This window comes from Pagrus major, chromosome 3 (genome assembly GCF_040436345.1).
Source record: "Pagrus major chromosome 3, Pma_NU_1.0".
Lineage (NCBI taxonomy): Eukaryota > Metazoa > Chordata > Actinopteri > Spariformes > Sparidae > Pagrus > Pagrus major.
Window position 1 is genome coordinate 10,265,883 of NC_133217.1, and position 23,882 is coordinate 10,289,764.

The 23,882-nt window shown below is 39.7% G+C and overlaps 1 protein-coding gene across 4 annotated transcripts; it reads right to left on the minus strand.

Moving 5' to 3' along the window:
* Positions 1 to 3,509: 3,509 nt before the first annotated feature.
* On the minus strand, positions 3,510 to 18,118 carry bzw2 (basic leucine zipper and W2 domains 2). Of its 4 annotated transcripts, none has more exons than XM_073463441.1 (11): positions 18,055 to 18,118; positions 16,262 to 16,438; positions 10,967 to 11,070; positions 10,775 to 10,840; positions 10,206 to 10,341; positions 9,291 to 9,400; positions 7,568 to 7,738; positions 7,339 to 7,372; positions 4,521 to 4,574; positions 4,254 to 4,376; positions 3,510 to 3,538 (listed from the first exon to the last, which is right to left on the minus strand). In XM_073463441.1, the coding sequence occupies exons 1-11, from the start codon at positions 18,116 to 18,118 to the stop codon at positions 3,510 to 3,512; spliced, it is 1,068 nt and encodes a 355-aa protein (XP_073319542.1). The 4 variants fall into 4 exon arrangements, with proteins under 4 accessions (XP_073319542.1, XP_073319540.1, XP_073319539.1 ...); XM_073463439.1 differs by lacking the exon at positions 4,521 to 4,574 and adding an exon at positions 4,623 to 4,659 and having other exon boundaries at positions 7,226 to 7,372; XM_073463438.1 differs by having other exon boundaries at positions 4,521 to 4,659; positions 7,226 to 7,372.
* Between the last annotated feature and the right edge of the window lie 5,764 nt (positions 18,119 to 23,882).

Below are 23,882 nucleotides of genomic sequence, written 5' to 3' on the forward strand. Positions count from 1 at the left end.
GGACTATGATTCTGACAGATCTATGGTGGGTTAGTTTCCCCGCACCGGCAACAATCTCTTCAGGGTAGCCAGTCAGCTAATCCTCCTTTTCACCATGACTGCATCACTTTATCAGAGTCAAAATATTCTTCATTTGAACCATTTTAGACTAAGTATTTAAATCTTTGTGCTGCAATGACACTTATTTCTGGGTTTGTTGCATGTGACTATATATATTTTGATTGTCTGACTCTAATTTAAGGTAACTTCTAATAATTTACTAAAAATCTAGTTCGATGTAATTTGTTAATATGTAAAATACAATATAATCTATAACACTTACCAGGACAACCAATGTTCTTGATTTTCAATGCCAAATACTTCAAAAGAGAAATTTCACACATTGTGATGAAGCACCAGCTCCCTCATGATTTGCTTAACCCTGTTTTTGTTCAGAAAGGTGGACATACACTTACTTTATTTAAATTATAGTTCCAAAACATTGATAAATACAAAGAATTGTACTCAGCATTAGAGTTTGAGAAGGGAAGAAGTTTATTTCTCAAAATATATTAAAAGACAGGCTGTAATCAAAGCAATAACCTGTCAGTTTGAGTCCTTTGTGGTGGCCATCTTGTGCTGGTGATGAAAGAGGAAGCGCGCCTCAACAGTAGCCTTTTTATGTGGTGTATGAGTAGGCGTGTGCTCAGATTTGATGTGATAGTGATAGGCCAGTTTGAACTGGAAAGGCAGACTCGCATGCTATATTATGAGTGGAAGGGGAGAGAATGGACTGTTTTGGTTTTTTTGAAGAGTAGCACCAGAGCTGTCCTGAGCTGTGTGAATGTTTTCTTTGTAACATGATTTTTTTGAGACTATTAATAAAAGTCTGACTATTTTTTTCTGCACAACTCTCTGCCAGCGTGATGTTTTATCTTCCACCATACTATCATGCACCTCACCTTACAACAATTGGTGGCAGTGGTGGGATATTAATACACCTGTGAAGAGTTGGAGTTGGAATACTGACTAAATGAGAGGTGTAGGATGTGGAAGAGGTCATGTGACCAGAACAACCACCTTGGCAGATATGGAGGAAAGAAATGCTGAAAGGACAAAGGAATTTGAGCTGCCACCTGACGGAGCCACAGCCACTGAAAGTGAAGAACTAGTGGTAAGGCCAAAAGTAGTAACGGTCTGTGCTGCAAGGGAAGAACTCTCTGCACCAATTTTTTTTGAAGAAATGAGGGTTTATGTGCCAGTCTAGACAAACTGAGGCAGTACTTTTTGAACAGATTAAGCAGCTAAGTGAAATGGTACCAAAGGACTGGTCATCAGAAGAACATTTTGAATGGCCTGTCCAAGATTATCCTTTTTCTGTGCCTGTTGGTGTTCCAAGGCTGCAAGCTGGACCCCCCCACACTTCTGCTAACAGATGAGCAACCTGAAAAATTCCCTCCACTTCAAGCTAGTGGGCCTGTCTTCATCACAACAGCTGCCAGCTCAGTATCAACTGCAGGCTGATCCACCAACCAGAACTACAGGATCCCATGTTGGTGAACCCAGAATACCTGACTTTAAAGAAAGAGAAGATCCAGAGAGCTTCTTTGTTCACTTTGAGCAGATAGCTAGAACATGGAGGTGGCAGCCAGTTGAATGGGCAGCCAGAGTGGTCACCTTATTGACAGAAAAAGCACTTGAGGCCTATGCAGGAATGGATGAAGAACAGTCAGAATTCTATGAGGTGATTGAAGCTACAGTATTAATGAAGTTCAATGTAACAGAAGAGACAGACAGCGTTTCCGAGGCACTATTGTGCTGGTGGGAGAGACCTACAATCAAATAAAGGGACTTTACAAATGATGGATGCGACCAAACAGCCGCACTAAGGAGCAGATGGGGGAAACCATTGTGTTAGAGAAATACCGTTCTGTGCTCCATCCAGACATCCGCACCTAGGTAAAGGAGCACAATCCCCAGACAGGAGAGGAAGCCGCAGAGCGCTATGCAGCCGCTCAACGGGACCCTTTAAATAAAAAGGTGACTTTTGGGAAACCAAGGTTAGGGGAGGGCAGACCTTAGTTTGCCTGTTGTCGGCAGTAAGAAACCTGTTCAATCAAACTTAGTCTAACTTTATGTTATTACTGTCAGCAGCCTGGCCGCAAAGCTTCGTTGTGTCCTTTTTTTAAGAAAATCAAAGTCAGTTGAGTTGCGTTTTGTACCCCGATCATAAATTGATGACAATGAAATGATTCCCCACAAACATGTAGTGGATGTCATGGTTAATGGTAAGGTGGCAAAGGCGCTGGCTGACACTGGTAGTTCACAAACCTTGGTAAAGTCCAGCTTACTCTGTAGTACTCTAACTTTGATCAAAGTATAAATATCACGTGGTCATGAATGTAAGAAAGATTATCCAACTATTATCTAACTGTTGGAGTGCTAGATCACCTTAGCCTATGATGTGATCCTTGGAGAAGATTTGCCCATCCTAGACAACTTGGTCCAGCAAATTTCTGTAGCATACTCCTGTGCTGTAGTTACACGCTCTGTGACCAAGGGGTTAGAACCCCTCCCTGATGCAGATGATAGTTTGTATGAAGGTTAAGAAAACAAAACGGCAACGCCGTCAGGAGACAAACAGAAATTATGACAGTGTCATAACTGTTGTTTTTTACTTACACAAGTCTTATTATAGGCCTACCTATCCTGACTCTATCCAAAGGTGAATTTTTAAAATAATTATTAATCTAATATATTATTATTCAATAAAATTTTGTATGAGTTTTTCTTTTAATTTTGCGTTTATTTCTATTTTTGATGTTTTTTCTTTTTCTATTTTAGTGTTTCATTTCTTCTAATTCTGTGCCACTGACACAGTGAGCTCCCTGTTGAAAAGTTCAGTGACAGTCATTAAGGGATGTAACTGAAACACTGGTGCTTGACAAAAGTACAAAGATACAGCAAAAGTAAACTTCAAATGACTGTTTATGTGGTGAACCAGTGTATCTCCAGTTCTCACCACATCACTATTATTTGCAGATATTAAGTACAACAATATTACTCATGTACTGTAGGTTACAACTGAAAAGGTCCCTCTGTGAATGGATTTTTATTTAACTAATGGAGAAATGGAGCACGTACACATAAACATATAAAACCAGTTTATTAATAAAAAGATGAGTATTGCCAAGTTACATACACACATTTGACCTGTTAAAATTCTTTTGAATGTCCTAAAACAAGTGTACATCTACTGCAGAGGTCATGCACCTATTCCTAAACAATGTTTTAGATGGAGTCTGCTGAGGTGGATGTCAGTAAGGCTGGCTCCATGTGTGGGACTGACTCCTGGTCCAGTGTTCAGACTTGCTGGTTACCTGACTGACGGAGGGCAGAGGGTCTGTGGTTTTTGGTGTTGGAGTGCCTCCATCTCAGCCCAGACGGACTCTACACAACATGTTAACTTGCTGCTACGTTGTCACACAGGCCACATGACACAGACCATAAGACCACCTGCTGCTCCTCCTCTAGCCCTCTTCCCCCTCTGACTCTGACTCTGTGGGCAGGAAGGAAAGACAACCTCAGACAACAGCTCCATCTGCTGGTTACTCTGAGAATTACTCAGTTACTCATTACTCAATACTCTGTTTTGTGCTTCAAAATTAGCAAATATCACAGTAGTAATTATGCTTTTAACCATAAATTACTAAATCACAAAGGCATATTTTTTTCTATGTTTTTTGTTTTTACTCTTAAACAAGTGAAAAATTGGCCAATAACTTTTCTTTCAATATATCGAATTGTGAAGGAGTTAAATGTCCAATGTTGTGCATCAACGTGATAAAAAGTGATTCAGGAATAACTGTTAAATCATTCTACTCTCAGAAAACCAGACAGGTAAAAACATTTTCAACTAAATAAGGTGTTGGACACTTGTTTCCGTTATTAACACTTTTCTTGCACAACCCTTTGGCTGACTGAAAATACATCTGTCCACTCCAGCCTAGTGGATGTTAGGCACCAAAGTTCTATTGGGCCTATATATAGATAATACCTGTACCTATACTTGGGTGGTATTATTAAACAGCAGTGTAAATAAATGATATCATTTAAAAACAAAATAAGGCGGTATCGAAATTAGTAGAACGCACCCTTAGAACAGAAATAGTAAAACTTTATTATTTATCCACGAGTGTCCTTGTTTGGTTGCAGTACTAACAAATACTCCTGACAGAGTGTGGAGGACATGAAATAAGTAATATTGTTATTGCCTTCTTCAGCATTCTGGAGCCACTCAACAAACTTCTTCATCTGTTCCAAAAAAACACTCTTCCCTTTGGCACCATGGGCAACTTTGTACCACTTCAAGATGGCCTCCTCACTCAGGACATCAGCTGTGTTTAGAGAGAGAAACATTCAGTGCTAAGAGCTTAAAACTTCTACTCATGGACACCAAAGACAACACATCTGGAAAGATGCATAAGGACCAGACGCAGGAGGGTACAACTGATATACTTGATGCAGTACGTGATGCTGACCTTTGTAGAAGAGCACCACTATCTTTGAGAAGGACTTCATGAAGTGGATGTTGTCGTAGCAGTACTCCTGGATCTTCAGGAGCAGCACTAGCTCAGACTGACCCTGAGTGCTGAAAACTGCCAGCAGAGGAGCATAGTGCTGACAAAGAAAACACACACACACACACACACACACACACACACACACACACACACACACACACACACACAGTGAACACCTGAAGTTTCTTTAACAATATTCATTTTAATCCCAATTTTAATACCAAGGCTAATAGTAAATCAGATACAAAAATCTAAACTAATGCCAATACTAAAACTAATATTTATACCAAAACCAAAGCCTGGAGTAGTGTGCTGACATGTCACCGACAGAGACAACCACTCACATTCATGATCCCACCATAGGGAAAAACAATTTGCCAGTTAACCTAACCTGCATGTTTTGGACTGTGGTGGGAGATATCTATTAATACTACACTAATATCAAACACACACACAGCCATTGTCAGGAAGTAGCCTTAAATGTAGCAAAATGCAGCAACACTTTAAGTTTAAATACAGTTCATTTCCCAGTGGCCCTCATGTAGCATCAATGTTGTGAGCTACTGTTCCTGAGGAGGATGTAGTGTAGCTTCAAACTCAGCAAAAGTAATTAAGTGTTGTAGCTCAGTTACTTCCAATGGAGACTAGCTTGTAGCTTCACTTGGTCCAAAATAGCTTCTCCAATACCGTCAATAACACTGCCTGTACTGAAGCCAATGGCAATATGGTTTCCAGAACATTATGTTTGTACTGATGTGTTAAAACATGCACTACGGATTAGTCAAAAATATAGATTTTTCAATACATGTTGATTCTGAATATTTTAAACTGTTTCTATACTCATTGTCTGCAGTATATATACACAGGTACCAGCTGCGCTTACTTGCTGTCTTTTCTCAGCAACAGCAAGTTGACACACACACACACACACACACACACACACACACACACACACACACGAGGTGAGTATGAGGTTAGTAACAGTAATGTTATAGTAGTGACTGTAACAACGTAGTGTGTGTACAATTTAGACCGCTTTCTGTGAATAAATGCTACAACTCCTCAGAACACAATGAAGGGGGTTAGTGGCAGAGTTAGCAAGAACTTTGACCCAGGCTCACTTAAGGTGGACTCACCACTAAGGTGGACCAGCCATTTTTTTTATTTGAGTGACAAGCTGATATTTTTCAAAGTATTGTATCCTAGTTAGAAATTCCAGTATTGTAACAACACTAATAAAGATCCTGAAATCTTGTTAGCCGAACATTAAACTCATCTTCATTTATAATTGTAGGGATCTTGTGACAGACTTTGGTATAATGGTTCTTATCTTTCAATAAATGATGAGAACCATTATAGCAGTGTGAAGCCAATACAGTGATGGAATGTAACTAAGTACTTTTACTCAAGTACTGTACTTAAGTCCAATTTTGAATTACTTCTGCTACTTTCTACTAGACTACGTTTTGGAGGCAAATATTCTACATTTTGCTCAACTACCTTCACTTGATAACTTTAGTTACTAGTTACTTTACAGATTATATGCTGCATCATAGTCACAGTAGAACATTTTTAATTATGTAATTTTATTGACAATTGGATAAAAAGACACTGATTGTCATAGTCAGAAAAATGTTGAATATTGGATCAGATAATCAGGTGACCCATAGTATACAGTATAATCATTCATGTGTATACATTTACTTTTAGATGTACTTTTGATGCTTACATTTACCTATAGAAAATTACTCTGAGTACTTAAATATATTTAACATCGGATACTTTAAGACTTTTACTCAATTACTACTCATATTGGAGACTTTCACTTTAACCAAAGAAATATTTCAACATGATGCCTTTCGTATTACTCAAGAATGATCTTGGGGAGTTTTTATACTCTGGCCAATACCAATACTAACACCAACCAACAGCAAAACTAGATGCTTTGCATAGTACAGAACAGATGTGCTTCTATCATAAAGGTCAGTGTGTAGGATTTAGTGGCATCTAGTGGTGAGGTTGGAGATTGCAACCAACTGATCTAAGGCAACGGAAACACGATTCCTAGTTTGAGGTGATTAAACAATGATAATGATAAAACATGTAACCCCAACCCAAAGTGTATTTCTACACTTCCACTTGATTTTCTTCTGTTTTACCAACATGACCACAGTGTTTGTGTGCTGGGCCTAAACAGCAGTACCAGGCCTGAAGGCATCCTCCGTGACAGACGCAGGGCTAAAGCTGCTGCTGCTCTGCTAACAGGCTGCTGTCACTAACAAACTTTTTATAAATATAAAGTGTCAGTTATTGAAATTATGAAACAACATCTGGATGAATATCGGGGTTAATACAGACAGTGGAAACCAGAACTCAGGTGGCGAGGTGGCCAAATCATCGATCATAGTGATCAACAACCTCATCAAGAGCAAGATCTGATGTTGTAACACTTGGTTGTAAAAACTTGCATAATACACCTTTAAAATACATGCCTTATTGCTGTTTCCTGTTCATTCTGAAGCTGGAGCACATAGTATTTTTGAACAGCCACTAAGAACGACCTCTATCACAAGCTCTATTGACTGCAGTGGAAAGAATGTATGAGCTGATGAGGGACACTGTGTTGTACTGTGCAGCACTGTGATCAGCTGTGTGTGACCTACTTTGAGGTGTTTGAGAGCCTGTTCAGTGACCAGCTCCTCCTTCTTGTTCCACTCCACAGCGTTCATCAGGCACGTCCACAACAACCCAATCACAGCCTGCTCCTGCAGCTCGTTCCTCTTCATCTCCTCCTTCATGAACACCACCATCTGAACACACGCACGCACGCACGCACACACACACACACACACACACACACATACATACACACACACACACACACACACACACACACACACACACACACACACACACACACACACACACACACACACACACACACAGTAAGGCCCTGCCCAAACTCTGATGACACTGACAGTATGACTTCCACAGCTGTCCTGTACCTCTCGGATGGGGCACTGCTGGGACAGGCGCTCCTGCAGTTCTTTCTGCAGCTCTTTGCGGGTTCCCAGGCTCTGCTGCACACGCAGGAAGTCCGACAGCTCCTTGAGGCCAGCTTCGTTGAAGTACTTAGAGAAATGCTCCGCATTCTGCTTGTTAGCAGGAAACAGCTCCTGAGGTCAACATGGGTGGAAAACAACAATTCTTTAATTATAAAGAACAAAAGAAAATCCATTGCTTTAGAAATGACAAAAAATAACACGTCATCCCCTGAAAGAAAGGACAAACAGAACAAACTACATAGTGTGGAAATATGTTTTGTAGATATGTTTTTGTAGATCCCCTTCTTCTGGGGGAAATATCTCCAAACACATTGAATTATGACTCATAAGTCATAGTCTTTACCTGGCTGTCTGCTGTGTCTGTAATTAAAAAAATCTTATTTTCAGTGTATTTTAATCAGTGATGGAATGTTTTGAAGTAAATGTACTCAAGTACTTTACTTAAGTACAATTGCGTGGAATTTCTGCTCCAGTACATTTTAGAAGAAGAATGGTACTTTTTACTCATTCACTCATTTATTTCATAACTTTCATTACTAATACTTTGCGGATAATATGGGGCATCAGAACCAAATTAGAAGATTTTTAAATACATTTATTTTATTGGCAACCAGAAAAAAAAAGAACACTGATACTGACAATCAGAAAAATGCTGAATATTGGATCCAGTCAGCCCATAGTATACCCTGTAAACATATGTATAAATTCATGTTTATTTTACTTTTACTTGTACTTTTAATACAAGTACATTTAGGTCAGAAAAATACTTTCGATATTGAAGTACATTTAATATCAGATACTTTGAGACTTTTACTCAAGTACTATTAATTTGGGTGACTTTCACTTTTACCAAAATAATAATAAAACAATATCTTTCACTTAGGAGGAACTTTTGGGTATGTCTTAGAGCATGTAAACACTCTTAAGTCTTTGTTTTTATCAATAACAATGAGAGTGACCATGGCCCACCTACATAAAGTCAAACCTCAACAAGAGAAAGTGGATTCCTGAAAGAAGAATACACGACTGAGGAAGGTAATTGACAGGCCACAGAAAAGGAGGACTCAGAAGCAAGGCCAATCAAACAAGTCAATCATAATATAGGTTACATTAGAGAGGCAGAAGAGAGAACATTAGCTGGCTTAATGCAGAAGCTCCACTAGTTGCTGGGTGGTAGAGTGGGGGTCTCTGAGAGCAGGCAAAACAGTATGAGTTTACCAATGTTCACTTGCATATATGACCAACATTGTAGTAATACAAAGCTAGTTAAAGATTCCTGTTTAACAGAATTCCATAACAACATATTTCTGAGGTCTCTGCCTCGAGGTGTTCCCTCGTGTTGGGAAACAAGGCTCACAGTCACAGCTCTGGACTTGGTTTCTGTCAGGGTCTCAGGTGTTTTATTGGAGCACAATCGCAGAGATTAAAATGGACTTCCTCCTACTCCTAATTGCAGATCATGTTGAACAGCCTGGTTCATATTTAGAAACGAAAGAAAAGTGAAGGGGTTAACAGGTGAACACAATCTCCATGGAAACGCTCTTGATACCAGTACTCTGCATTCCAGCATTGGTTCCCTACATGACTACTCTCTGATGCTAATTCTAGAGGAACAGATGGCGCTCATCCTACCACACTATGGTAATCCACAGATTTTTCTTACCAGAAGTCTTTTATCAAGGTTTGCCTTCCTCAAAGATGACGTTACTGAATTGGCGTCCTTCTCTGCGATCCATGCTTTGAACATCTTCACAGCAAAGGATGCAGATATCCCTGCAAAAAGTGAATTTGGAAAAACAGTTTTTCTTCTTCGGTCAACAAAATATTTCCTTGAGGTACAGTCAGATCTGATGAAAGGAAGATTTCATTTCTGCACTATTACACACACATCTTATAATATAATACCTTCAAGTGAAGAATATTTTAAAGTTCTCTTTGGTATTAGTCTACATTTTATTTACGAATCATTAAACTTTAGATAGACACTTTAGATAGAGTGTTGAGCTTCATTAGCGGTAGCTTAACAGTGCTTGAAAATAAAAAAAAAAACAGAGTAGAGAAGCCTAAACAGAATTCTTGTCAAAAAGAAAAGGTGGAGCAGCAGAGTGGTGAGCATGACTCTGTTGTTGGGCTATGGAAATGGACATTATACTGTCTTCAAGATAACAGGCAAATATGGACGAGGTCTTGAACAGGAGAAATTAAAAATAAAAGCCTGCTTATGACATACAGTATTCTTTTTCAAAATAAGGTCTGGCTCTGTTTTAGTTGAGTTATGTGAAGGCCCCTGACAGAATCTGAGAATTTATGGCATATTTTCTTTTTTGTGTGTATCTTTTACTACCCCATTCACCCGCTGACATGAGTAGTTTCATATTTTAAAATCTTGTGAATTTGTTGGCTGAGCATCAAATCAACTCTAAAGAAGCTTTCTCTTAGAAATGACCCATTTTAGCCTTTATATGTACAAATTCCACTATAAACGTCTTTCCATCTCTACTGGTCCCAGTTAGGCATGCTATAAGGCAGCTATCATTTCTAGTAGTTGAGTAGAGTAGTAGTAGAGTTGTATTCTCACCTTCTTTGACCACACTCTCAGTGAAGAGGCTGGTGATGATGGGAGGTGGTAGGGCGCTGTTGGCCAGCAGGATGCCTGTCAGCACGGCTAGCTTGGTCTGCTCCGACTCACTGAAGGCCTTCAGGAAGAGCAGCAGCTACACAACAACATAGAGCAAACCAATACCAACACTGTACGCATGAAAACCATTTGAACATGGCATTCATTTATGCTTTTGTCCCTTTGCAGGCTCCTTCTTTTTCTATATCATATAAATTATGAACTACTGATTAGAAAAAAGTTTTAATGTTGTAGCTTTTTATATAATAATATAATGCATTTTATTGAGCAAGTGTGGGTTACCCTTCTTCTTTGTCTTCCTCCTTCTGATATATTTATATATCCAATGAGTAATAGCACTGTCTGTTAATTAATTTTTTTTCATAACAGTGCTGCTGGAGGTGAGGAAACAAAAGCTTCTCATGTTGCATTGTGGGATAATCTACTATATAGTCTACTATTTAGAGTATTAAAGTAGGCATATACACAAAATAGTTGATGATATGAATAATATATTATTAAGCCTTTACCTTTTTGATTTCCTCCTCAAAGGCCTTCTCCAGATATTTGTATCTCCTGATAAGCTTATTGAAAACCTGCAATCAAAATTTAGATAGTGACATTATAAGTGAAATAATAAACATTATGTCTACATGAGTTTAAAAACATGTCCTCTTCCCTCTTGCTTAGCACAGTCAGTATAGAGGGAAATCTGGGTGTACCTGAGCATATAGGCGTAGGGCGGAGTGGCTCTCCTCACTGGTGAATACGCAGTATGCTGTAACTTTGGTCTTGTCACCCTCATCAATACGAGTCCCCCCAGGAGCTGAAGAAAGGAGTACAAGCTTTAAAGTTAGCTCTTATTGAGGTCCCAAGCTTGACAAGCAAGCAGGACAGTCATGTGATGGTCACTCAGCGGATAAAATAAATATAAATTTGGAATCCAACTGACTGTGAGCTCACATACTAAGCACTACTTAATATTTATTTTGTTCTTTCAGGCTTTTTGCTTAGACTTTTGTGATGTGGGCATGTGACACAAGAAGAACAAAGAAATCTCAACCACTACTGGCTACCCCTACATTCAGTAGATCTATAGTAAAGCGGACAAAGCTATCCTTATTATCTCCATCACAATCAAACCTAGGGAGCGGTTGGATTTCTCAAAAAGTTCCTAAGCCCAACATATGGCAGATCCCATTCAGCAGCCATTTGACATGGATATAACCCAAAACTGGGCGAGTGACTAAGTCTCGTCTTGCTGCTGTGACACTGCTCATGACGGATATTTCATAAACAAATAAAAATTCTCAAAAGTAACTCCTCAAGGGGACACCTGAGGTGCTATCAAAGCTACTGTTGTATTAAATGTATAGAGAAGAGACGTTGATGACTGCTTTTAGACTATACTGGATCACTGAAAGGTAAATAACTAAGGATCATACTAGCATGTTAAAAGATACAGCTGCTAAGTACCAACAGTGTGACACAGGATTCACCTGTGAGGTAACAGGCAGAACAAAATTGAGTCTAGTTAAAACCGAAAACGTGGTTTGGCAATCACATCTTTGGGTCTAAGTTAACTGTTGTAAAGTAGCTGCTTGCAAGAGGTCAGCCACCACCACCAACACACTCCCAGAGACTGCTCCAGACACTCCTACCCATGCTAATGTGTGTGGAGATGCAGGCTTGGTAAGGAGTGGACCAAACCACTGTGAGGCATATGAAGGGGGACCCAAACTGTTCAGCTGTTATTAGTCGTCAACGTTATGAGTTAGTAGTTTGAGTCAGACATAGAGACCCGTTTAATGTGTAACTTATATGTAGTTTTGCTTGCAGTTGGTTTGTATAACTAACAGGCCAGGCCTGGCACTCTGTAGTTTTTTTGAAGAAATGTTAATGAGCAGAGAAAACTGATGGGTTTAAAATAAGTTTAGCCTTAACTGTATTTTTTGTTTTGTTTGATACACCGGCCAGCCTGCTACGTTGTTAAGTTGTGGAGCGCGCGCCAAGCTGTTACAAGGTGAAGAAAAAGATCGTAAGCGGAGGAAGCTAAAAAGAGTTAAAAACAATGCAGTCGTGGCTCCAAATAGGATCTCTTAGGAGAAGTCTGGATCAGGAGGATAATAATGTTACAGCAGAAACGGCAGTGGATGACATTGATTACAGCGGTATCCCTGAAGTATCCACAGCACCAAAAAGCTGCAAACAGCGAAAAACTGTAAGAAAATATGACGCCGGTTACACTCATATCATGCCAGTCTCCGCATAGCGAAAGCCGGTAATTGGTGTCTCAATTGTGTGTTGAGACACCAATTGTGGGGATTGATTTAGAAAACTGACGAAGATGGTTGAAGAGGTTTTTGAAAGAACTCAAGGAACTTGGCTGCCCATGTGGCTTAGAACCACCATTGGCTGCACCAACCAGCAGAAGGGGCAGCATCAGTGTAGAGCTGAATGTTGTGTGGGTTAGACCAGTGGTTCTGAAACCTTTTACATCCTGTACCACCTCAGAAAATATCTAGCTCTCCAAGTACCACCATTATGACCCATGTAAAAATACAGTAGTAGAATTAGGCAACCCTATTCAGCTAAATGTAGTTCAAACAGGAGTCAAAGTTATTCCCAATAGGAATATTATTTATTGTTGACTTGTCAGCCATAATCACACTGTGCAAAGGAGTAGCACTAGAACTGACAACAAGAGTTTGAGAGCGCAGAGGTTGTTATTGTGCGTTAAAATAGATAAAAGCAAACATGCAAATACATTTATTGAGCACAAAATATGTTTTTGTTTGCTCAAATGAAATTATGTTTTGCTTGCGTATATTTTCTCTTCAAAATATAATTTATGTGCTTGCAAAATATATTTTTCTGTGCTCACAATCTCCCACTGTTCCTTCACAAATGTGGCACAAATATCACGCCATATTAAACTCTTTCAAACAACTATAATAAAGGGGCAACCTCTCACACACATACAGAAGGCTACGTACACTGAGCAAGTGAGAACATTAACAATAACAACTGTAAGTCCCTGTAAAGACAGTCCTTGTAACAACACACACACACAAGATTGAATGGTGGACTTGGACTGCTTCAGTTCATCCCGCTTTCTTAAAAAAAATCAACTGGTTTCTCTGTCAGCGCTGCGTGTTTGGTGGCGAGATGCCGTTTGAGATGTGATGGTTTCATGCTCTCATTACTCAAAACATCACCACATACCACACAGTGGGGCTGGGCTCTTCCTCCGTCCCGCTCCAGCTGAATCCAAATTTAATGTAACTGGCATCATATTTTCTTACAGTTTTTCACTGTTTGCAGCTTGTTGGTGCTGTGGATACTTCCTAGCATTTTGATAGTGTTATACGTTTTTAAAACAATTTTATTAATTTTTTTTAAAAGCAGGCTATTTCGAAGGTTTCGGAAGTACACTAGAGGGAGCCTGCGTACCACCAGTGGTACCATAGTTTGAGAAAGGCAGCCTTAGGGTAAGGGTATGGAGACAACAAAGCTTGTGGCTTTTGGGATAACATCTGGTGATGGAGTAGTGGAGGAGAGGCGAGTGAAGGGAGAAGTTCGGCTTGAGTTTTTTTTTTTTGGTTCGTGCAGGGGCAACATGCAGGTAATCCATGTGGCAGATGAAACTTGAAGCAGTGAAGTTGCGACAGTGCAACTGTAGTCGAGGCACCCTGAGTAGGTGTCCTAAATTGTTGAAGCCGTGCTGCTGCGTTGCAGGTGAACTGAACGTGATAGAAACCTGTGCCTCCGAAACAGAGTCAGGTAATCATCAAACTCCTGTCCACAAGCTGGATAAGTCAGACAAAAAAAAAACTACATAGAGAGAAACCTCTAAGACTGTGAGCTCTTTAGAACGAGGATTTTAGCATGCATGATGAGTATGCCTTCGTGGCTGTCAATGAGTCTCGGTAAAGAAAACCTAAAATCATCAGCAGAAGATTGGCTCTTGGGTGCAGTTGGGTGTTCCAACAGGACAATGATCCCAGACACACATCAGAAGTGGTAAAGGAATGGATCAATCAGGCTAGAATGGAGGTTTTGGAAAGTCCTGACTTGAACCCCATCAAGAACATGTGGACTGTGCTGAAGAAACAAGTATGTGCCAGGAAGACAACAAATTTAGTTGAACTCCACCGATTCTGTCAAGAGAAGAGGTTAAATATTCATCCAGAGACGACCAGAAGCTTGAGGATGGCTATCAAAAGCAGCTAACTGAGGTTTAAATTACCAAGAGACATTTAACCAAATATTAGAATTACTGTATGTATATTTTTGATCCAGCAGATTTGGTCACATTTTCAGAAGACCTATAGTAAATTCATTACTGAACCAAACTTCATGATTGTTTTTGTGACAAAGTAGTTTGTGTTCCACTCATTCATCACTGGTGTGTTTTATTGTATTGTAATTAAAGCAGTGAACCCTTCCTTCAGGCTGAGAGCAAACCTTTTAACTGTAATTGGCTTAACAGATAGTGAGCCACCCTGAATGCTGCCTGGCAGTCACAGAGAATGAACTAGTTAGACAGATTAAAGGACAGGTTGGGTGTGTGTGTGTGTGTGTGTGTGTGTGTGTGTGTGTGTGTGTGTGTAAGGACATACAGTCTACAGCAAGATGTAAACAGGAAGAAGCCATACTACAGACAGATTAGGAGCAATCATAAGGTTACAAAGGTTAAAGTAGAGCTCTGACCTTCCCCTGTCAACACACTTTTCAGCCATGATTTTCATCTCACCTCATGTGAGTCTGAGGGATCATATTCACTACAACTGTAATTGCTACAGTGGTCTTCACTGGCAGTATAATGTATTGCCTTTCAATTGCAATTATCAGCGGACCAAAGTGTGATTTGAATTTGATATGGAAGACAACACGCCGAACAAGAGTTACTTATGTAACAATGGTTCTAATAACTTTAGATGATCTCCGCATATGGTATGTAATACCATGGGGAAGATCCCATCTCTGGTTCTCAGGAAAAATGAAGTCTGAAATTCTTCAAGCTGTTACAATAAACACTCTGCAAATAATTTTATCCAATGAAGTGTCAGAGAATGAGAATACAATGGCCTGGCTGACACAACAAGATGAGATCTTTCTTCAACAGTATTGTTTCATTAACTGTGCTACTAAATGTAGTGAAACTGAATAACGGGTACCTTGAGTTCTCTGGTTCTTAGTGAGGGGATCTCTTTGATTAGTGGGGATTACTGTGTTAATCTGACAAAGCTAGTGTGATCTCTTTGTCCTTGTCCGTGTGAATAACTGAACCGGTGTAGGGCTCCGCCAGGATATGACCAGACTGACCTCCTTCCAGTCTTGTATTGAGGAATATTGATGGTTAGTACAAAATACAATAATGTCACTGTCTTCCTTTTTAAAGGGTAACTATTTGGTTTTGGAAAATAAATTCAAACTAAGAAAGGTAACATTTACAATATTAATAAAGTAATAATACAAACTCTACATATTACGTATTTCCATAACTAAAAAAAACAAGCTGTCCCCAGAGTGCTGTCTTATAAGGGGCCTGCAAATATAAAACAAAGTAAAAAAATGCAATTGTGTTGTTCAGTGATTAAAGTTTTTTTCTGATTTAATTTTCTTCCCAAAAAACTACATAGTCCACCTTTAAATAGGAACAGCATAGTTTCATACTTATATTGATTTTCACCAACTGATAATTATATTATTTGATCACAACTGCTGATGAAATTGGATGTCTTTCAAACCAAACATACCTGGAGAATTATGTAACCCTAATCCTCTCCGACTCTCTCCCTCCACTGAAAGACTAAATAGTAAATATACTGCCTATTATAATACAAATAAGTCTTAACGAGGAATTAAATCAAATTGGGCAATTAAAGGAATGTATTGTCCCAACATGGCTGAGCACCCAAGTACATGCAGTAATCCAGAGATATACTCAATAGCCTGAGTAAAAGCCAGTAGTGATAAGCCCAGCCAGTCTAGACAATCACAATGACACTCACCAAGCATGCTTCCTGCGATGAGGATGTCAAACAGAGTGTCAGCATAGCGTCTGTAGTCCAGTCGTGACCCTGTGACATCTAGAAACTTGGCTACAGCATCCAAGTCACCGCCGGCTTCATTGAGGCCTGAAACAATGGTGTCTCGAAAAACTGTTGGCTCAAACTTCTCCTTTTCATCTAGGACAGTGGATCACATGATCAGTGCAAGAAATACATAAGAAAATGCATACAATAATAATGCAAAGTCAACTTTTTAACTGAATACTCCATAAACTTTACATAACTGCTCATGTTTTATATCAACCATAGTGTTTAAGATTTAAGTTTTTTTCAGCCACTGGTTTCTATTCAGTTTAGACTGCACTTCATTATCAACAGTATATGGGTCAGTTGTGCTACTTTCTAAGATGTGTTTTGCGACCACAACAAGCATAAACTATTCACCAGTATATATTTATGATCACAACAGTTAACCAGAGGCATTGTGTATATTATGGATTTGCACTTATTGTTAAGCAGTTTACATTTATGATATTTACTGTTAACCTGTTGCATTTCTACCATTGTGTACATTTGGTTAATGTACCTTACAGATAATATTTCGTTCTTATATATGCTTTGTTTTTCTGCATATATTATATATTCTTTCCTTCTTTGTACTACAACTGTGGCAAAACAGTTTATGTCAGAGTAAATAAAGTGCTATTTTATCTTATCTTTTAGCTGTTCTGAATGGTCACACTTGAAGACTGAAAATGCTTAAAAATTGTGATGATGAAAATTGATGTATTATAACAACTCGCCAAGGCACTGAGTGGACAGCTGAGATCATACCGAGAGGCTATGATTACTGTGTTTTGATCTCCAGTGTGGAAGGCATCACTTACATGTTTGTAATTAAGTAAAAAAAAACATTTTTCTACACATTTTTTCAAATTTAAAACTGCGGTTGCTTTGTTTACTGGAAAAATAGTGACATGTTTGGTATCAGTGCTGAAATTCAAAGATCATATCAGTGCCAGAGTTGCAAAAGTTTGAACGATACCAAAGTCCTTATCTATAATGTCTCTGACCAAACCAGTCCTACCTATTGACAGGATGGCATGAGGCCTCCTTGTCCTCAAAATATGATGTTTATGTTCTAGATCTCATCTGTTCTCCTTTCATTGTGGAGCTTGCATTTACATTTAGCAGATGCTTTTGTCCAAAGCGACTTACAGTAATTCATACATACACTGATGATGCTGAACCTTCTCATCTCATGCCCTGACAGCAAAACCTCTGTGTTGACCAATCAAATTCTATCAGTGCTGGTAAAATACACAACATGAAAGTCGTGTTTCTATTGTTTTCATGGTGATCGCACAATGAAAGAATAAATTAATGAAAATCCTGTCAGATAGTATCATTCACTTCTGTTCACTGGTTTGGTGTCTCCAAAATTTTCAAATTCATGAAGCCATTACTGCAAATGCACTTCTTGAATCATATTTCATTATTCAGTCTGAAAGCCGACTTGGTGATTCACCAGTAACAGTTTGCCAACTATCCTCTGATTTGTCAGTATGTAACCATGGACACAGATGAATTTTCCTATGCCATCTTGTGGTGTGACCAGTCGTATACTCTTGGAATTGATTGTTGACCTTTGTAAACTGGGCTGCTCACCTTTTGTTCCCTTTTGTTTATTGTTTAGCTGTTAGCCATGCTTTGGTCAGGATCACCACTGTCTTATAGCTAATACAAGGGTCATATGATGCAAACATTACCTAAAAGCTCTATATTGTACTCACCCCTTTTCCTGGTCTTAAACCTCTGGCCTGTGAGCACTGGCTTTTGCTGCTTACCGGTATTCATACAAGTCCTAAAAACAGCAACACAACCAAATACTGGTTAGGTTTTGTCAATAATTATTACTTTGGAACTTTACTATTCCAGCATGGTATAATTCTGAGAGCTTACAAGTGGATGCTGTGTTGAAGGTTGAGCTTATTACAAAGAAGAAATGTGAGCACAAGAATGTGATTTTTGAGTTCAAGCACATTTTGAAAGAAAGCAGCAGACATCTCAGTGTGAGCACAAAATGTGAGCATGAGGAGAATAAATCTGAGCACGAGAAGGAGCTGTGTCACTGAAAAGGAATTAAATTATGCTCTCAAACTGAAAATCTACGCTCTTGAATAAAGATAGGATAATTCTTCCATAATTATCCAGATAATCTAATGAATCACAACTGTGTTGGACAGAATAAAAGACAGAAACATAAAATTCATCAACCTCAGAAGCTTGAGACAAAGTAAGCTGGCTAGCGATAAAGAGGAAGCTAAGCTAACACAAGTAACAATGTCAGAAAGTAAACAGCATGTAAATGAAATTGTACAAGAACAACCCTGTTTCCAAAAAAAGTTGGGATGCTGTGTAAAACATAAATCAGAATGTGATGATTTGTTAATCCTTTGACATATACTTAATTGGAAACAAAAACAATATTTTTAATGTTGTACCTCATCAACTTCATCGATTTTTGTGAATATAGGCTTATTCTGAATTCGATGCCGCAACAGGTTTCAAACAAGTTGGGACAGGCGTGACAAAAGATTGAGAAAGATGTTTAACATTCCAAAAACACCTGTTTGGAACATTCCACAGGTAAACACGTTCATTAGTAACAGATGATAGGATCATAGTGGGAATGAAAGGAGCATCCTCGAAAGGCTCAGTGTTCACAAGCAAAGGAAGTTTCATCACTTTGTCACACACATGCTTGTAAAGCGTATAAAGGATATTACTACACAAGCTCAGGAACACTTTCTAAAACTGTTGTCAGTAAACACAGTTCATTTGTAAATGATTGCATTTGGGTTTTTTTAGGTTTTAAACAGCACCTCAATCCTTATGTATAAAATAATAATTGTTCAGCCCTAATCATAACCAATAGGAATGAGCCCAAGTTGTAAAAACTCAATTTTCCATGCAAGAGCATTAGACATAGCAGCTTATACAGCATAGCTTTTTCACCGAGCTTCAGTACCACTACTTATCTATAACTATGCTTAATTGGCTCTACCCACCAATATCAAAGTTGCCTAAAGAGTCTGTATCTGCCTCATGAGCAGCTCTTTCTCTGAGAATTATTTTCAAAAATAGTTGAAAAACCACATACTTACCAGCAGTGAGTTCCTTGTACTGCCTGTAAGTGAGCTGGACTGTGTCGACTGATTGTCGTTCTGCATGTAAACCTTGTGCTCTGCTCTATATATAGTGTGCTCATCCGAGCAGCGTAGACCTGCCTCTTACTCTTAGGCCCTCAACACGTGTCATATTACTCAGAGAGTGTGTCTAGCTCATTATCTCTCTCTCTCTCTCTCTCTCTCTCTCTCAATTCAATTCAATTCAAAGGGGCTTTATTGGCATGAAAGTTTTACAATGTTGCAACAATGTTGCCAAAGCATCAAAGCAAAACTTGTCCAAACTTTCGGACAGAACATAACAAATAACAACACAAACAACACCAAGATTGATTTACATTAATTATATATACAGTATATACAGTGTGTGTGTGTGTGTGTGCGTATGCCTGTGTGTGTGTGTGTGTGTGTGTCGGTCATTCACTGTGCCTCAGGTTCCTTCTCCCAGGAGTATTTTTAATTTTGATATGTCGTTTAGCTCTTTGAAATCTGAGATTACCGAATTAAACTTGTTAAAATAAATGTTCCTGGTTTCGTTGAATGTTTTACATTGTAGGAGAAAGTGCATCTCTGTCTCAACCTCACCTGTCGAGCAGTGACCACATGTTGTGTTTTCTTTTGGTTGCCATGATTGTTTGTGTCTTCCTGTTTGGATTGTCAGTTTGTGGTCACTGAGCCTGTACTTGGTGAGGATCTGTCTCTGCTTTCTATCTCTGACAGTAGAGAGATATTCTGCTAATTCATAATCTCTTTTTAGGGCTAGATAACATTCTAATCTACTTTGGCTTTTAGTTTCTTCTTTCCAATGTTCCAGGTAGGTTTCTTTACATTGTATTATAATTTGCTTTACTCTGATTGGTGTTTGGAGAGCAGTGTTGTTGTGAGGCTGGTCAGACTGTGTCTGAGAGGGGGCAGTTAGCCTCAGTACCAACTGACATAGGGGACTCTTTTCTGGGCTCAGCTCTTGGGTTTGGAGGGCTTTGGAGTGGAGGGTGTCTCTGGCTGGATTTCAGGTGGTTAAAAAAAGTTGAGCGTTCTCTTTTGAATGTTAATTATCAGTGGGTATCTGCCTAATTCTGCTCTACATGCATTTGTTGGTGTGTTTCTGTGTACGTGTAAAATGTATCTGCAGAATTCTGCATGTAAAGACTCTGTTGGATGTTTGTTCCAGCGGGTATAGCTCTGATGACTGAGTGGACCCCAGACTTCACTACCGTACAGCGCAATGGGCTGGATGACACTATCAAATATTTTAAGCCAGATTTTGACTGGAATTTGGAAATTATAAAATGTTCTCTTAATTGCATGTAGGGCTCTTCTAGCTTTTTCTTTTCGTGCATTCACTGCCATGTTGAAACTCCCTGATGCTGTAATGGTTATACCAAGGTAGGTATAACTCATGCTATGTTCAATGATATGATTATTTATGGTAAATTGGTGTTTGTTCTCCTGACATCTGGGGCGTTTTTGAAAGATCATGATATTAGTTTTCTTCATATTTACTGCCAGGGCCCAGTTCTGACTACTTTTCTACTATGTCCAGCTGCTGCTGTAGTCCTTGTTCAGTAGGAGACAGTAGAACAAGGTCATCAGCATAAAACAGAGACTTCACCTCTCTATCTTGGAGGAAGAGGCCAGGAGCAACACATTGATCCAACAGCAAGTTCATTTATATACACGTTAAATAAAGTCGTACTTAAATTGCAACCCTGGTGTACACCTCTTCTCTGGGTGAAGAATTCAGTTTGTTTGTCTCCAATTTTAACAGCACACATATTTTCCAAATACATTGATTTAACCAGATCGTACATTTTGCCCCCTATACCACAGTGTAGAAGCCTGTAATAGAGCCCTTCATGCCAAATAGAGTCAAAAGCTTTCTTGAAAAATCTCTCTCTCTCTCTCTCATTTACTCGTGCATATGCACACATGGTACACCCATGTCTGCAGCAGGGCTTGGAGAAGTCCACTGTGCTCTGGCAGACAGGTTGCAGTGCTACCGGCTGGGTCACGGATTACAGCACTTTCTAATCCACAACATCAGGCCCTGTTCTCTTGGTCTCTGTCAGATCAAGAGCACACTCTGTGTGTGTCTGTTGACTGCCATCACTCGCTTGCTGAGACACAGAACATGTTAAGAAAGACAGCGCTGAACCAAGCATCAGACTCCTTGTCTCAATGTTGAAGACAGTGCAGGGTGTTTAGTGGCAGCATGCTACAAAGCTTTATTAACCACAACTGTGTTGGTGAGGCTGTAGGATGGTAAGGTTAGTCTGTCAATCGGCACTTTTGATGTAGACTGTGAAAAGTGATCCTCTGACCTTCACCCAGACCCTGTTGCTGGTGCATGTAATTGGTAACAATCAGCAGTTTTGTACACTGTGTACTGAGAGTTTCTCAAATAAACAGCTGTTTAGCCCTGAACCCAACAAGAGCATGTAGCTGAGAAGTGGCTCACTTAAACCAAAAAGACAAAAGCACTACTCAACTGAACGAGTGTGACTGATTGGATGAACCATAAGGAATGATGGCAGTGACAAACTGTTTCACCTTGAAGAGAAAAGTCAGATGGGGGTGAAAGCTTTCATAAATTGGAAGAAAAGTCTTTCAAACTCCTGCTTTCCTCAACTCCAGGTGTTTAGTCTGAAACTTGCCAGCTCCAGCAGCTGTCTGCAGGTTAACGCTAACAGGGCCATTTGTAAATCCAAAACACCAGCATCTGTCCGTTCCCTCCTGTCTGTTGGTCCAGTCGACCGCACAGCAAGTCATATTATTTTTCTGATATTCGCATTAAAAAATTTCAAAAAGGCATCTTAGAAAGTGACAAAGTTAACCCTAACCCTTCTGGGGGAAAGTTCACTGAAGTCTTGGTCGGGAGGGCTGACCGCTGCGGTGATTTTTTTCACCCGACAAACACTTGGTGAGTTAGAGTTGGTAGGACAGACAGGAGGACAGAGACTTTTCCACGTATAACTGCAGTATTTTTTTCCTCATATAAGTTGCCAAAGACACTACCAGTTACTACGTTACTGTTGTTTGGTCATGTAACATTGCTTTGTGGGACATTTCTCTATATTTTGTTGAGTGACGGACCTATTTAGTTATCAGACAGTGAACACCAGAGCTGGCCCTGGGCATAGGCTGTATAGGCGAATGCTAAGGGCGCTGTCATCCATGGGGGGCGCCGCTAACGGGGGGAGAAAAAAAAAATACTATTTTTTACCAGTGCTATAACTACTATTATTTTGAAATATTATATAAGCCCACAGCAACATAACTTCATAGCAAAGCCTATTAAATAATGGAGAGACCTTTTTTCTGGGTTCCTGGCTGGCTCGTTGCACTGTACCTGCCCTCTGTGAGGGTGGGGGGCGGAGTCGAGAGGTGAGTTGCCTGAATCTGACCGGACCATATCTTTTCATGGGACAAAAGAAATGACACTTTTTCTACAATGTAAAGTAGTCAGTGTACAGCTTGTATAACAGTGTAAATTTACTGTCCCCTCAAAATAACTCAACACACAGCCATTAATGTCTGAACCGCTGGCAACAAAAGTGAGTACACCTATAAGTGAAAATGTCCAAATTGTACCCAAAGTGTCAATATTTTGTGTGGCCACCATTATTTTCCATCACTGCCTTAACCCTCTTGGGCATGGAGTTCACCAGAGCTTCACAGGTTGCCAATGGCATCCTCTTCCACTCCTCCATGACGATATCACGGAGCTGGTGGATGTTAGAGACCTTGCGCTCCTCCACCTTCCATTTGAGGATGCCCCACAGATGCTCAATAGGGTTTAGGTCTGGAGACATGCTTGGCCAGTCCATCACCTTTCCCCTTAGCTTCTTTAGCAAGGCAGTGGTCGTCTTGGAGGTGTGTTTGGGGTCGTTATCATGTTGGAATACTACCCTGCGGCCCAGTTTCCGAAGAGAGGGGATCATGCTCTGCTTTAGTATGTCACAGTACATGTTGGCATTCATGGTTCCCTCAATGAACTGTAGCTCCCCAGTGCCGGCAGCACTCATGCAGCCCCAGATCATGACACTCCCACCACCATGCTTGACTGTAGGCAAGACACACTTGTCTTTGTACTCCTCACCTGGTTGCCGCCACACATGCTTGACACCATCTGAACCAAATAAGTTTATCTTGGTCTCATCAGACCACAGGACATGATACCAGTAATCCATGTCCTTAGTCTGCTTGTCTTCAGCAAACTGTTTGCGAGCTTTCTTGTGCCCACTGTATATATCTGAGCCTGATCACATCACTGTTCACACTGTATAATAAACACAGTATGGACATGTTCTAATAAAAACATTATAAAATGTGTCTGACTAAACTAACTGCCTTGCTCTACCTTTGTCTTTTTAGGAGCAGAATTCCAGTCCAGCCACCCCCAATGATGAATTACCACCCTGGTGGACATCTGT